This window comes from Xenopus tropicalis, chromosome 5 (genome assembly GCF_000004195.4).
Source record: "Xenopus tropicalis strain Nigerian chromosome 5, UCB_Xtro_10.0, whole genome shotgun sequence".
In the NCBI taxonomy this organism is placed as follows: Eukaryota; Metazoa; Chordata; class Amphibia; order Anura; family Pipidae; genus Xenopus; species Xenopus tropicalis.
In genome coordinates, this window is record NC_030681.2 from 55,876,021 (window position 1) to 55,892,634 (window position 16,614).

General features: G+C 37.2%; 1 protein-coding gene across 3 annotated transcripts in view; it reads right to left on the bottom strand.

Annotated features, from left to right (window-relative positions):
* Positions 1-16,614, bottom strand: part of arid4b (AT-rich interaction domain 4B) — a 71,227-nt gene continuing 54,613 nt past the window's right edge. For 2 of the 3 annotated variants that reach the window (XM_002935818.5, XM_004914620.4), the window contains exons 18-24: positions 13,208-13,292; positions 12,942-13,131; positions 11,204-12,334; positions 8,173-8,280; positions 5,522-5,734; positions 4,421-4,567; positions 1-1,591 (exon numbers count right to left, since the gene is read on the bottom strand). In XM_002935818.5, coding sequence (XP_002935864.2) covers positions 1,464-1,591; positions 4,421-4,567; positions 5,522-5,734; positions 8,173-8,280; positions 11,204-12,334; positions 12,942-13,131; positions 13,208-13,292 — 2,002 coding nt within the window. In that variant the 3' untranslated portion in view covers positions 1-1,463. The remainder of the gene's footprint in view (positions 1,592-4,420; positions 4,568-5,521; positions 5,735-8,172; positions 8,281-11,203; positions 12,335-12,941; positions 13,132-13,207; positions 13,293-16,614) is intronic. The other variant, XM_012963708.3, reaches the window with a different exon arrangement.

The window sequence follows — 16,614 nt, forward strand, 5'->3', positions numbered from 1 at the left end:
TATTCACAAACTATTGCATTTTATTTCTGAGGCCTATTGTTACATTTTTTACAGTATGATACATTGTTTACCATCTAGAGAACTTAATAAATATTGTATACCATTTCATAAGCCGTAATGGCTATTTGTTGCGCTTCCTAGAAACCATTATGGTCCAACGCAAACAAAACCAGTTTAGGTATTACACTATGAAACTAAATGTATTCCTTAAAAAAAGTAAATGTAAAGGTTAACACTCAAATATCTACAGAAAATGAAAAGGGGAGGATAAAGAAGAAAAACAATAGAAACAGCAACAAAATAACCGGCGATGTTAACAGTAAGAATATTGTATGAAAAGCAAAACACTACATGCTTATTTCATTTTCAAAAGATACAGAGAGATTAAAACATTAAAACAATCTGTACAGTGTTAAGTATTGACAGTGCAATTTAAGAGCTTCAGTTTCTCCAATCATACAATGTATAAATGCCTTTGCAGTACACAGTACAATATGCGTATCACTCTTAAAATACATAAAGCCCCTAAGTTCCTTCTTTTATGATGATTGATGCAATTTTAAATATCTCAAATCCAAATAATAGAATTTGTTTTGCTGTATTGGTTTTTTTCTTGGCGACTAATTTATCTAACAAAAAAAAAAAAAAAAAAAACAGCCAACAACAACTGCTGCATTTCTGCCTTCAAATAAAAAAACAAAAATAGACACTCTGTATATACAATGCAATACATATAATGTAACACATCATATATATTTTTACATAAACGTTTTCCATATGTCCATTTTGTAACACATTTGTTGCATGATTATAATAAAAATACTGATCTATACTGAACATGGCAGAGTAGTAAAGAATAAAAGTGACATCCCTCCAAAATGTTCTACATTAAGCATATGTATTAGGCCAGCCAGCTCTTCCTACATGTAAACATGAGTTGGGTTTTGTCAAGGCTATCTCCCACTCAGAGTGTATGGAACTGAGGCAATTTAATATATTGTTACTAATGTAGGAATCAAATATTCTGTGCTTTATTTGTATATCTGAAGACACATCAGTAACAGGATTGCTGAACTGAAACAAGATTGTTTCCACAAAAATTGTAATATATTAAATTTTTCATCTCTAACAAAATCTTTTTTCATTATACAGTATGTCTGTCTATGAAAAGCCACTTGTAAAAGTACAATATACTTACTCCGTTAATATGCAATCAATAACCACCCAGCAGAGAGCCAGAACAGAGGGCCTAGGAGTTAGCCAGAGAACTCCTTGGCTGGGTGGAAACAATTATTGCTTGAAGAAAAGCAGTTTATTGTACTATAATAAAAAGTGCACTTAAGTGCAAGGACAGCACATCAAGAATGCAATAGAAAAAGTGCTTGTCTGATTCTTGTGCTGTGCAGTATAAAAATAAATCCATGGCCTCAATAAAGTACAAAGTGTGTTGAGATTTCCTCCTGTCACCTGCACTCTACTGGCATTGCATTTTGGGATGAGCTTGACAATGTTGGTTCAGCTAAAGTTAACATGACAGCTGCAGTGATGGAACTTGAGGACGGTGACGAAGATGAAGAGGATACCACTGCACCTGTGAAGAAAACATAACAGAAAATTAGGATATAAAAATATTTTTTCAATATTGCTGCATTTTTTTTGTTCTGAAAAACCTGGGTCTGTTGTTAAAAATGGCCTTTTTCCTCTGTATATGAAAGTTCCCTTGCCAGACTTTGGCTGGGGAAAAATGTTTTTTTTTTAATTTGCTTTTTGTTTTGCAGTAATTTATTATCGAATTCAAATCTGGATACTATGATCTGTTTTGATGTGGCAGTCTGAACAGAAAGAAATAAAGGAAACTTAAAGGGAATGTAAAGGCAAAAGGAATATTGCACTTAATGCTTCTCCGCCTAAAAAGAAGTATATTTGAAATATACTTTGGTTAGAAAATCTGTACTGTTTCTTTAACAAAAATGTAACCAGTGAACAGCTTCTTTGAAATCTTTCAATACCTGCCACATTGGTTGTCCAGAGGTTCTTTTTAAAAGTAAAGCTGCAACACCTCTTAATCACTTAGATTTCCTTCTCCTCCTGTAACCCGCTTGGCCCCCTCCCTCTGGAATTTGCTATGACTTCTGGCTTGTGGGCATGCTCAGTTGTTCTATACTTGAGCAGCCAGTAAAGAGATGGCATTGCTGGTTCCCATAGAAACTCAGCTCTAGCAGTCTGCTTCAATTTTTTTCTCCTAACCTCCTCTCCTGAGCTCAGCTCAAACAAAGCAGAATTTTTATCACAGACAGTTCTGCCTGTGTGAGCCTGTATTCTTAGGGAAATGTATGCTGAATAAGGGTCTGTGTGTGTGTGTGTATGCTGTTTGCAGATTAAAATGTATCTGATTATGTATCAGAGTAAAAATGGCCACCGGGTGAAAGCTGCTATTTGCTTTAGGAAAATATAATGGTGCTTGCAAGCGGAGGGGATATATGCAGCACCAATGATGCCATTTGGGTGGGGGAGACATGCCCAACTGATATACATTGTAGGCAAATGTAGGCTTTAAATGTCCTTTAAAATGAACAATCATCTGTAGCTCATTTTACCACTAGTCTGCTCTCCCTCTGGAATCAGATTACAGAAATCTTCGGACAGCCTGCCGGCCAGCCAGCCAGCCAGAGTCAGCATTCAGGGAGTAGTGAGAATAAATCAGCCCTGCTCTGCATTCTAAAGGGCAGGGAAGCAGAGTGGTGTTATTTCATGTTTTTGCTTACCATGGAGGCTAAGCTCAGTAAGAAACAACCCTGCTCTGCTTCCCTGCCCGCTCCTTGCAATGCGGAGCAGCGCTGATCGTTACTCACTACTCTGACTGGCCGGTTGTCGGTGGATTTCTGTAAGCTGCTTCCAGAGGGAGATCAGAAGATTGGTGATTTGAGCTGCAGAAGATCGCTAATTTAAAAAAAAAGGTACAGATTTTCTAACCAAAGTATATTGCACCTTTTAAGAAGCATTAAATGCAATTTTAATTTTACCTTTTAATCCCCTTTAAGACCAACTTCAAACCATATCAGAATAGCACTAGCAACAACTGAACAGTTGTAACTGCATGACAAACACTGAATTTGGCACGGTCAACAACAACAACAGGACTATTTACAGCAGCAAATTAGCATATACTCCAGATCTCACCATATCTTTCCTACAGTTTTGCTTGAGCACAGACCCACAGTTTAGGAACCTTGGTTTAATAGGACTATATGTGGCAAACCACCAGCCACTAAGCTTTGTACATCTGAACATAGGTTTAGGAGACAAGTCACAGCAATTGATCACTTTTACTTTGTAAACAAGGGCACAATTCTGTGCTGTGATGATGTGGACTGTTCTCCTTCAGTTATTAACCAAACTTTAGATTTCAAGAAAACCTGGTACTGGTATTTCTGCCCAAATGTTTCCTTAAAAGCAGGGGTCCCCAACCTTTCTTACTTGTGAGCCACAGTCAAATGTAAAAAGACATGGAGAGCAACACAAGCATCATAAAAGTTCATGGAGGGGCCAAATAAGTTCTAATTTTGGCTATTAGGGGCCTCTATGCACACTATCAGCTTACAGGGGGCTTTATTTGGTAGTAAATCTTGTTTTTATTTGACCAAAAGTTGCACCAAGTCAGGAATTCAAAAATAACGACCTGGTTTGGGAGCACTGAGAGCAACATCCAAGGGGTTGGGGAGCAACATGTTGCTCATGAGCTACTGGTTGGGGATCGCAGCTTAAAAATAATAACAGTTAGACTACCTGGCTTAATTACCAGAGGCAGCTTAGCCTCTAATATTGTTTTAGAGGCTAGAGAACATTATAGTTGTTAACTTGTGAACCAAGGTTAAATCACTTGGGGTAGGTGCCCTGTTACCCCTGACTGGGCTTTAAGAAATACACCAGCTCTATGGCCTTCCTTTGAGACGGAAGTCTCAAAGGAAAATTCTGTACTACACATAAACCCCCCAGTGATTCTACCTATCCTTGCATTTAATAGCACAGGGCACAGATGCCATCACAAAACTGTCCACTACCATAGAATATTTAAAAATAGCTCTACTTCCTCAAGTACAAAAATGTTCAATAAAATGTATACATGTAAACAGATGAAAATGTTGCATTAAAATTTATCTGTTCTAGACAACTGCAGTATTGCCTGCTCAGTTTCATTAATTCTGTGGCTTAAAGTTCTAATGTTATTTTTTTTTTTTTGGGAAAAAACTATTACTTACAAAGTGCTATATATATATATATATATATATGCCATTGTCTTAAAAAAAATAATTTCTACATTTATTATATAATCATTATATATCCTGTTAAGCTATGTGCATTTTAAATCTATATTGATTTTTTTATTAATGCATGTAACCACAAAAATAAACAAACATACTTTCTCTTTCCTTCTTTTTACACCGCTTTCTCCTCCTATCAATAGAAGCAACCTCAGACTTTAATGACAGGTAGTGTTTTCGAAGTTCCTGAAGTTTTTCCTGGAGGAATGCAATGCGTTCTATACTTGTCATTTTCTCAAGGTCTGCTGCAAGAAAATAATTGATTTCAGTAATCAATTTTTTACAAAAGTGCATGCTGCTTGACAAACACATTTTCAAAATGTTCTAATTTTGTACTAATTTTCGGGGTGATGACTACTTTGTAATCTCAATTCAGATTATAATAGTTATACAGGGCCTTTAGGCTGGGGGGGGGACCTAAGACTGCGGCAGAGTCATCTAAATGATACCCGGTCTAGAGAACAACTGCTGTGACTAATAAAGAGACATTTGGAGATTCACATAGTATTGTCCTGCTGCTAGATCAGTCATAGCACTCTGGAAGACTACAATTAAGTGACATCATGACACTCCCCAGTATTATTGTACAGCTGTCCTAAAACACTGGGATCCATATGTCATATATTGCTGGAGTAACAGCCAGAAAATGCTGGGACCACTGTGTCATGGAATGCTTTGGCTAGGACGTTAGCCATCTGGATTGCTTATTTAACCATACTTTTCAAAATAAATTCCACAACTTATATTTAGTAAAATTGCGCTAAACTAATTTGCAGTCTACAAAAATGAAACAAATTAAAAAGGAGGATATTGATGGATGACAGGACTGGGACGCTATCTGCATACTTCCCATTTTTGCATGATTTTCTTTGGGATGCTCCAAGTTTTAACCACAGTGTAAAGCTAGACTGACAGCATTATTTCTTATTGGCTTTAATGCAATCTTGCTTCTAAGTATCCCAAAAACACTGTGTCAGCTTGCCAGACTACTACTGTCTATAGACTTGCATTGCAAGTGTTTGTGCCAGCACTGACATTTTCCTGAAAATACAGACCAGCTATGCCAGATGAGCACTGACAAAAGCTTTTGCAGGACAACCGTGGCTGCAGTTTTACATACACCATTACATTTAGAGAAAGGCTGGCACATAAGCATTTGCCAGTAACAGCATCCTGAATCTTCTTAATGGGACACCTACACATTTGAAAACTCCATTTGTAAACTTTAGGAAGGCGATCGGCATATTCTTTCTGAAATGTATCTTTTTCTCTGTTCTTGGCATATTTTCCAGGAGAATGCACTCTGAGTGGAACTTTGGTAGGCTGTGATTTTAAACCAACATTTGGTCTTTCCGACTGCATCTTAGTAAGGCTTTCACCTCCAGAAAGATCTTCACTATCACTTGTGTTGGCTGCCAAAACACAAAAAAAGAAAGCAGATAAAACTATATCTTTATTTTTATCAAACTGTCAAGCGTCACTCTGAAAACCAATAATGCAAATATGCTTTAAATTTACAGTAAGTATGATTTATGGAAGCACAGTTCCAACTCTTTAGTCAGCCAAATAGCTGACATACATGTTCTTGATGTTGTACACCGTCTTTGAATCCCCCTTTAGGGGATTATAGGCAGGTGGCTATAAAAATACATGGGAGGGCCATTTCTAGCCAATAGGACTCCAGAAAGTCCTGGTGATTGTAGCAAGCTGGATTACCAAACAAAATACAAATGGTGTTTATAGTTTATTCTTTGTAACTGTCCAGCTATTAACTTATTATCAGCTCTCAAATCTTACATTTAAGCAGGCTCTACTATTTATTGATTGTGTGTAAAACTTTTTGCCACTATATTTATATCTGTTTTCTAATATAAATAAATTCTAAGTATAGTATCTATGTGCATTCATTTTATGTATGTGTATTTTATTCCGTTATCTGCCTGTTTATGTATGTGAAAGGGATGGCCTTGTAGAATATAAGACTATAATAGATACACACATGTATTGGTCCAGTTATCCAAAAAGCTCAGAATTACAGAAAGCCCATCTCCCACAGACTCCATTATAATCAAATAATTAAAATTTTTAACAATGATTTCCTTTCTCTGTAATAGAGAAACAGTGCCTTGTACTTGATCCCAACTAATATATAAATAATCCTTATTGGAGGCAAAACAATCCTATTAGGTTTATTTAATGTTTAAATATATTTTTAGTAAACTTAAGAGATGGTGATCCAAATTATGGAAAATCCCATTATTTGGAAAAGGCGAGGTCCCAGGCATGGTGGGTAACAGGTTCCATACCTGTACGTACCTGTGTGTCCTTCATCATGAACCTATCGTTTCCTAGGCTTCAGAGTTTACATTTCTGTACCAGTCCAATGACTTTTTCTATTGCCTTCATGATAATTCTTTATCATAAGTTAATACCAATGTGCAAGGGGCACTGCTGGTATAAGGCGAGTTTAGAAACATGCCTCCTGGCAGGTTACCAGGGGTGGCAAAAAGAGCCAAAATTCTGATTTTTAAACACTCTCTATTCTATTGATGCAGCCCTCCCTCTCTCCCCTCCGACACAAAAAAGCTAAGCACGCGAGGAGCGAGGGGGGTAGCCTGAACCTGGGCCACGAGGACCCCTAAAGTCGCGCTGCTAAGGTGTACTGAATCAAACTTATTCTATCCAGATCAAAGAACAGGCAAGGTGGTCATCAAAATTTTTTGGAAATAAAAATCAGTAATTTTCCTTCACCATATGTGCTTGCCCACCTTCATCAGAAAACTAGCAAGACTGGGGGAGCTGATCTGGCACTGTAGATCAGTGCTGTCCAACTGGCGGCCCGCGACCCCCCTCTGTGTGGCCCCCCCCACTTGTCTGGCTGCTTTGATGGCTTACCTTTGTGTAAAATTTAAATGCTATCAGTACTGAGATTAACTGCCCCCCCTGCATGGTTCTCACCTCAGATTGCTTAAACATGTTAAACCCTGAACTGTTCACACATTTTAATCCCAGCATTGTTCACACCTCAGTCTCAGACTGTGATCACCCACATTGTTCACACCCGTACCACCCCAATGCAACCACAGCCCTTTAGCAGGGAAGATCTGTGCCCCCTAAGAAGCCGCAGTAGTTCCCCATATATATATTATATATATATGATTAATTAACACAGATAATTAATGCATGGCATATTTGAAACCAGTGCTATTAGCATCAGACTTTAATCATCAGCCCATTAGGATCAGCTTATATGAAAACCTCATTTTCTTTGCTTGATCATTTCTGACAACTCCTAAGCTTAGCTTCTCAACAGCTGCTCAGAGCGCACTGAGCATGTGAGTGTCACAGACACTTGTAACAGAAGTGTCCAGTATGGTCACCCCACTATGAAAACTTTAAAGCACTGGATTATTACTACTATAGATATGTTGAACCTTTAGACTGGTTCAATAAATTCATTATATAAAATATGGCATTTCTAGCCATATTCAATTTTAGGTTTAGTTCTCCTTTAAGTACTAAAGGATCATGTTGACAGCACACCTTCCTAAATGAGTTACGAAATGAAACCACTGTGTTATAATAAAGGATAACAACACTTGAGGCATACCTCAGAGCTGCAGTAAAGGCCTATGTTATTTGCTGGCTCAAGCTAGTTGCCCTTTTATTAATATATTTTTCATTTGCTTATACTGTAATACTGTTTATGCTTTTTTCATGACAAACAAATTATTATTAACTCTTTGTTCTTAAAATATTTCTTCTGGAAAATAAACATTAAATAGTATTTTAATTTACAATTTTAATACTATTTACACTAAAAATTACACTATATTAATTACAAACTTACTTATTTTTCTTTTCTTCTGAAACACTGAAGATTTGTGGCTTCTTTTAAGTTTCTTTGAACTATTGTCTCCCACATTAACAGTCTGATCAACTGCCTGATTGGTGTGACCTGTTTAAAGAAAAGGAGAGATAACATTGAACAAATAAAGAGCAATAACATAACAGCCTAAAGATGGCCATATACGTAGCAAAGATCGTTCCCACCCTCCACTGACATTCAGGGCTGAATCGTCAGATATGGACTTAGAAACAATAGAAATTCTACCTCCACCTGCCGATTCAGCCCCAAACATAGCCCTAGACCAGTGTTCCCCAACCAGTAGCTGGTGAGCAACATGTTGCTCACCAACTACCTTGGATGCTGCTCCCAGTGGCCTCAAAGTCGGTGCTTATTTTTGAATTTCTCGTAAGAAGGCAAGTTTTGGTTGCATAAAAACTTAAAAACTATAAAAACCAAATATAATGCCACATAGGGGCTATTAAGTAGCCAATTATAGCTTTTATTTGCACCCCCAGGAACCTTTTTCATACTTGTGTTGCTCCCAAACACTTTTTCCATTTAAATGTGGCTCATTTATATAAAAGTTTGGGGATCCCTTCCCTAGACAGTGGATATCTGCAGCCTTTGCGATATTGGTCGCCTCTTCGAGCCACCATATACGCACCAAATATCATACGAAACAAGGTTTTGTACGATAATATTGGTGCGTGTATGGCTTAAGGCTGGTGGCCTACAAAGCTAGTCAGTCGCTCGCAAGAGATCTCTGCTACTGCACAGGTGACTAACCACTCTGAACTGCATTTCCACCGGCAACAACAGGAGTCGCCGGTGGAAAGGCCTATGCATTGATTCGGTTTTCCGAGGTTGTGCAAAGTTTCCTCCTGCAGGCAACTTTGCGCAACTTTGAAAAGTCTAAGTTGCCCCGTCAGACATTAGCCTAAGTCTCCAATGAATTCACATTCTTCTCCCAAACTGAGTGCAAGGCTACTCCCACTTTTCAGGCTGCAGATAAATGCAGGCCGAGAATGCAGAACAATGCGAAATGCACTCTGTGTAATTGCACCTGGGCTGACACAGTTTTAAAAGGGAACAGTCATGAAAAATGTTTTTATAATATTGAAAATAAAAAGTCTTAACAAGCATTTTGACAATTTAGAGCTTTTAAACATTTTGCACTGTTACAAAGTTATGGCTAATTATTGAAGCAGCCTCCACCCCCCACCCTCCAGAATCTCTGGCTTCCTGGTCTGCATCAGTGACACAGAAATGTGCGAGTGACAGAGCAAAGTAAAAGCTGATTCGCTGTGGTATGTCACAAGGCCACACCTCTCAACAGCAAACATGTGCAGAGGGGAAGTAAAGCTGGGCTGGGCTGGGCAGGATACTGTTGAAGCTGCATTGGTACATAGAACAATAAAGCAGCTTTTTTATCCTTTATATCCACATATACAAACAAAACACACAGAGTGAAGAAGTTCATTTACCAATCGTATTTATCAAATGGTGATTTTTGAATTTTTCAACCATTGATAAATACACTTCTAAAAATCCCACTAAAGTGAATATAACATGGGTCAATTTTTATGTATTAAGCTGTAAACTCATTTTGATAAATCTGCCCCTATATAAATTATATAATTCTGGTTTCCTTCAGTATTGGAGTTTACAATCAGAGCAAGCAGGTAGGCGACATTTTGTGAACATTAAGACAAGACTTGCATTATCACAAAATCTTGTTTAGCCACCAGAGTAAGGAACCTGATGCCCATGTCCATGCACAGGATACATAATAATAGACCATGAGGAGGTAGATAGGAGTGCAATGACATCAATAAAGTGCAGAATGGAAAGTGAACCTAATTGCCTGTGTTTCATGTTTAATGTTTTTTTAAAAAAGGACTTTTATTATACAGCTTTTTATGTCTGGGTGACAGTTCCCCTGTAACACCCTTGTCTCCACCATTGGGAAAAAAAATTTAAGAAATTACAGTTAGAGATGTAGGCTCTATAAAACAAATTCAGGATTTGAACAAATGAAATGTTCAGTTTTTGCTCTATTAAGAAGTAGCAGCCAGCATTTACTATACATACAATGCAGATTTTACATTCTGTGGCACTTAAGGGTTAAAGTAGCACAGAATGTAGACTCCATTTTATGCTGCAGTTCTGGACAATGTTTCCATCAAAAATGCAGTTAACGTGTTGATTTTTGTCCACCATGACAAGTTTCATGAATCATTTTACTTTTGGTATACCTATGCACTATAAATACATTATAGTGTTTTATATTGGTACATAATTACATGTAAGATAAGAAATCTGAAAGTTTTTCAGAATATTCAGACATTCTTATAAAAACTTTTGCAAAATTTGGAATACAAGATATATTTAATCATTTTGTATTTGTCAGAATGTGTACTTTTGACAAATATATGGTTTCTTGGGGTAAACCTACCATGACCTTGCAGTGTAATAAAGTATTCCAATTCATGGAGCAGAGCTTAAAAATGTTGGTAGTGCACTGCCAGGGGTTTTTGATCTGTAAGTGTCAGAAACATTTATAAAATTATTTATATTTGGTATTGACATGCTCAAAAAATTGGGGATTTTCAAATCAGGTCTATTTAGTTCAGAAAATGTGTCTGAAATATACCATTACAAATATTCTATTTAACAAAATTTCAGTACTTAAATCCTATAAGATGTTAAAGAAATGGAATTACACATGTATATCACAGAGCTACAGACCAACATCTAATGATGTGCCCAAAACACCCATGATGCACACACAGGATAACTTTCTCAGCATGTATACATTGATCTAACAATACTGCCCTACAGCCAATGAGAGCTCTGTTTAATAATCACCAACACATAATTCAGAATACATTTTGCCATGGCCCCTTTGAATGCAAAACATGCACTGTCATACACTGCTGAAACATATACCACTTGATGCATATGAAATCAATTATCATTCTGGGTCCACATGAAGACAAAATTAATAAAGATAGATTTTCATGTCACTTACTTTTCTCTTTACTTTCTGGTTCTTGCTGATTGCTGCTACTAGAACTTATACTTGCATCAAATCCTGTTGGTGAAAATCGCCCTTCATACTGGAGATCTTGCAGTTCACAGGTAACACTATCTACTTCAATTGTACTATCAGTTTCACTTTTCATGCTTTGAACTTCTTCCTGATTTGGTTCTAAAGTATCTAAAATGTCACTTTTTGATTGTTGTTTTTGGCATTCACTTAAAGTAGAAGGTGACTCCGGGGTTGTTGGGGGTGTATTCAATACAGAGTTACTACCACTACTGGGAAAGTCAATTTTTTTGTCACTTATTTCAGCAGCTCTCTCATCAACAGGCTTTAGTCCATTATCTTTCTCTGGTTTAGACACCTCAGATGAAGACATTCTAATGTTGTCATGACTTTGCTGAAGAGAGGAACTCTCATCTTGATTCCTAGTAGATGGGGAAGTGGCACCCTCTGTATCAGAATCTGAAAAAAGTTCCTTTAAAGTTTTTTTCGGCCACTGGCCTTGGATACTTGACCAAACGTCTTTGCGGTCTTTGGCTCTAAGTCTTTCTTCCGAATTATTTAAAAGCTTAATCTTTTTTTCAGGTGTTTCTGAGAAGCCTGTATAGAAACCTGTTCGCAAAGATTTCCTTTTGTCCTCAAAACCATTGTACTTGTTTGATAATGCATGTTTTGGGTTAGATTTTTCCTCATCGTCTGAGGAAGTCATACTACCTGCATCAAGTCTATCAGTTGTTTCATTGCACTTGGAATACACTTCATTGCCATTAGGGGACCTTGCCTTTCCCATTTCTGTGTATTTTCTTTTACCACGCTTATTCTGTGACTTAGTTATATCATTCTTTAAGTATTTACTTTGTCTTGCAGACTCTACTTCATAGTCTGTATCGTCTGAAGAATCTTCCACTGTTTTTAGTAAGTCAGGGGATCTAGGTATTACTGCCAATATAGGATCAAGACCAGTACAATTTCCTTCTGTTAAAGGGAAGCTTTTGTTTTCATCCAATCTTTGATTGATATCGTAGCTTATATGATTCATGTGAAATGCCTTTTCTTCTTTGTCCATATTCAGGCTACTGTGATCAGTTTCACTGTCCTCTGCAGAATTTTCAGCAGCTATGAAAAATATTAATTATAAAATGAGAATTAGAACATCTTCACCTAAAAACTAGTCTGTGTAATGAAAGAAAATGTCATTCTTAGCAACTTTCCAATTCCAATTTTCTGACTTTCTCCTATTCATCTTTCATTCAAACCATTAACTGGTTGCTAGGGTAAAGTTGCTGCTGAAATTCCAAAATGGAGAACTACATAATTAAAACCACAAAAATAAAGACTGGTGGGGGAAGGGGGCGGGATCATAAAAATAGATAAAAGTTGATCAAGATCAACACAGAAGTACAGCCCATACAGTTTTCTGTTGATTGCATATGGCCGTTTTAGCAACAGATGCAAATGGCACTCAGAGCTGCAAAAACGGGCAAGCCCTTAAACTTTATTGCGGAGGCACCTCTGCAATAAAGTTTTTTAAGGGCTTGCCCCTTTTTGCAGCTCTGAGTGCCATTTGCATCTGTTGCTAGTTTGGTTTTTGGAGGGTGCCAATCCCTCCAGCAGTGTGCACCGTGCGCTTAATTATTTTGGAGAGCCAAGGGTGTGCGGGAAAGGTCTCTGTTTTAGCACAGAGCTCACATGCAGTTACATTTAATTCACATTTAATCCATACCTTGAAGTCCATTTAAAATAGATGTTATTTCAACCATTGTATGACCTTGTAATGAGTGCTTGTTTTCAGGGTCATCTTGTATGGATTCATTTTCCAAATCCCTAGGTTGAAATAGAGGTCTTGGGAAAAGTCTGCAGTGCTTGGGAGAGCATTCATCTCTTTCTGACTTGTCTCTGTGTTCCAATTTATTCTAGCAAAAAAAGTTGTACTCTTATAAGTCAGGAACTAGCTTATCGAGAGAAATACATATGTGTAAAATAATATACCTTAATTTTCTTTCTGTGCTTTATTTTTGGTACACTTTTATCTGCTGGCCTTACAATCTTGTCAGCCTTTATCCATTCATCATACCTAAAATGTAAAAATATATTAACATTTAATTGTAAATGAAAAACACACATCCAATTGTGTTATATAAATGTATACTATGCACAGTATATAATGTATAAACAAACTATTAGCATACTGCTTTCCAAAAGCAAAAATAATCAATATAAAAATATGTAAAACACTAAATTACTATAAAATCATTAATATAATTACAGAGGTTGAAAAAGACACATATCCATCTAACTGATACAGCAAAGGGGAAAAATAGTGGATTGCATTATGCCTTAAAATGTGCCAAATGATGAAATCTCCTTTCTTGTAATACTTTTTGAGGGATCTACTGATGATGAATAGTGATTTGAAAAGTTATATTTTTTTTTTTCAAGTGATGACCTCTCTTTTTTGGTATTTTGTTTAAATCAAAGTTTTCTGAAGTTTCACCCGAAATAGAAAGACATCCAGACTCAGACAGTCCTAACAGGGAAGAGCATGTCAATAAACTGCAATTAAAAGGTTAAGTTTCAATTTTACTCTGTCCCATTTTGCTTTGCCGAAAGTGACAACAATTTAGGAAATGCATTGAAGTCAATGGGAATTTTTTATACAGAATTTTGTGGATTACTGTGGGTAAGGAATTTTACCTAATAACAGCTGCTGCCTGCCATGTAAGTAAGTGAGACAAAGCCTAGACAGCAGTAAGAAAGATGAACAGGAGAGGGCCTGCAGGACTGCAGGACTCATTATATCGGACCCAGTCCTCTTTTAGCATGAAGAAGAACGATGCAATAATTTTCTCTTAGTTCAACAGTTTATTAAGAAATATGTCTTACTTTTAGCATGAAAGGCTGGGGATTATACCTCTGGGGATTATACCTAGGCATTTAACAGGAGCTTAATCAGCCGTTTGGCATAGTTGGGCAATGTTGAGGCTCTCTAAAGGACCATATGCACAGCCTCATATAAATCTGTACTTTAGCCTAATACATGATGCAGCTTAATAACCAAATAAATCAAAATACTGGTATTCAGAAACTACATGTCACTGTAACTGCAATTGGCTTCATTCAGGGACGGCTACATTCATGTGCTGTGAGCACACACAACACAGGTTCATAAGATGTGAGTGCACACTGCACAAATGCTTAGCAGTAGCTGCTGCATTTCCCACCCTAGGCTTATACTCGAGTCAATAAATTTTTCCAGTTTTCTTAGGTAAAATTAGGTACCTCGGCTTATATTCGAGTATATACGGTAAGTAATTTAAGATTAGTACTGAGCAAAGGGACTAAGTTTTACCTGCAACATTCTTGCTAATAAGGTTAAAACTCCCATATGGTTGCCCTTTTATTGGCTCCATTGGGATCACCTGACATGTTGCAGGTAAAACTTAGTACTAATCTTAAATTACTTATATAGGTCAGTGTAGGGCTGGCCAGAAGGGATGACTTTGACATAGTTGGCCAGCTTGAAGTATATTGCAATGTATGGACAAACAGTCCCTCTTTTGGGTCCTATTTTAACGCAAAAAAGCGTGCGATAAAAATTAACGCACATTAGTGAATCAGCCCTATAGTTTGGTAAATCTATACATATTGAGCATTAAACTGTTCAGTAGTCCCCCGGTGTTCATATTTAGGATGTTTTATGTTGATATGGAATGTGGGATATATAATGGGGTAAATTGCAACCTGACAATTTTTAGAAATTACATAAAAATCACTACATTTAGCTTTGCCGTTTTGCCATACAAAGACATATTTACCCATTTTACATTCAGCAGAATGCGTACCGTATATACTTGAGTATAAGCAGAGTTTTTCAGCACTAAAAATGTGCTGAAAAAGTAACCCTCGGCTATACTAGAGTATATGTGTCCGTGCATACCTGCCGTTGCGCCACTCTGGCTTGTTGAACGCGCTCATTGTGCAAGTATTTTGCCCTTGTAACTACTATTGTAGTACTGTGGTGGGACTTGTACACTGGGGTCCAAGTACTTGATAATTAGTATGGCAGCTTCCTTAGCCTTCCCAAACTTGCTTTTGTCTGCTGCTGTAGCATTTTTCTTTCCCTAAAGTTATCTATTTATTTATCTGTTATTTGTTTGATTATTGAAACTTAGCAGTAGCGGTTGCATTTCCCACCCTAGGCTTATACTCGAGTGAACCATTGGCTTTCCAATTTAGGATGTTTTTTTCTTGGTACCTAATGTTATGTGGGAGATAAGGTACTTAAGAGTGGAAACTTTGAGGTTATTTTCAGGTATTTTTTCAAAACCACCAATTTTGGGAAAGCTTTGTGTCCTCTCCTTGCTACCAAATATAAAACCTACATAGTCAAAGGACAGGGGGAATAATGCTAACCAACTATCATATCTTGCAAAAACAGGATTTGCATACATTGACAGAAAGGAGACCAAGAACTTTAGACCATTGTAAGCACTGATGAACAGATCAGGACAAGTATTGTAAGCCTTGTTGGTGCATTATGCTAGATGTTCTACATTTATTTTTTGTTGCTGTGTAATGACAGATATTTCTTCAACTAGATTGGCTAATTTGGTTTAACCCCCTTATTTGATATAACCAGGGGAATTTTAATGGTCTAGGTATGACACTTACTGTCTGAAATACTTAGGACCAAGGGCATTCCAGATGAGGTTTTATGCCATAATCAGAAGCACCATTCTTTACAGTTACTAAAGAACATTTAACCATTACAAAACAATAGTTCATATAGCACTTATGGAAAATGGCATTTCGGTATTTCTGAGCTTTCTGGATAACATGTGTCTAGACAAAAGATCCCACAGTCTTACTAACAATAGTTTATAGAAGAACTGTAGAGGACTGGAACTATGGATTTGATTCCCACATCTTCGTCAAATGAGCAGATCTTACAGTGTATGGCCACCTTTAGCAGGGGAACTTTTAAAGACATGTTCTTAGATGATGACAGTCAGCCCCGATCACCAGCCTAATTGCTCAGGTGACTTTCCGCTGCCTGTCAGTAGCACTCTTTTGGGCAACCACAGTAGAAGATAGAGAATTTCAAACCTTGTGGTAAATTTTAGAAAAATATTCAACCAGAGAGTAAGCAGCAGGAACAGCAGGAGATTTAACAGAAAAAGAAAAGGCTCTCGTATTATGGCCATAGAAGGGAGATTTCCTGGCAGATGCATGAGTAGCATTATTAATTCTGCCCACTGGGGCAGATTACTGGAAACATCTAAGGTATTGTTCCAGTGACTGATTTGTCCTGTCTGGCCACTAGTTTTAGGCTGATAAGCAGATGAAAAGTACAAATCAGTACCCATAAGTGAACAGAAGGCCCGCCAAAATCAGAC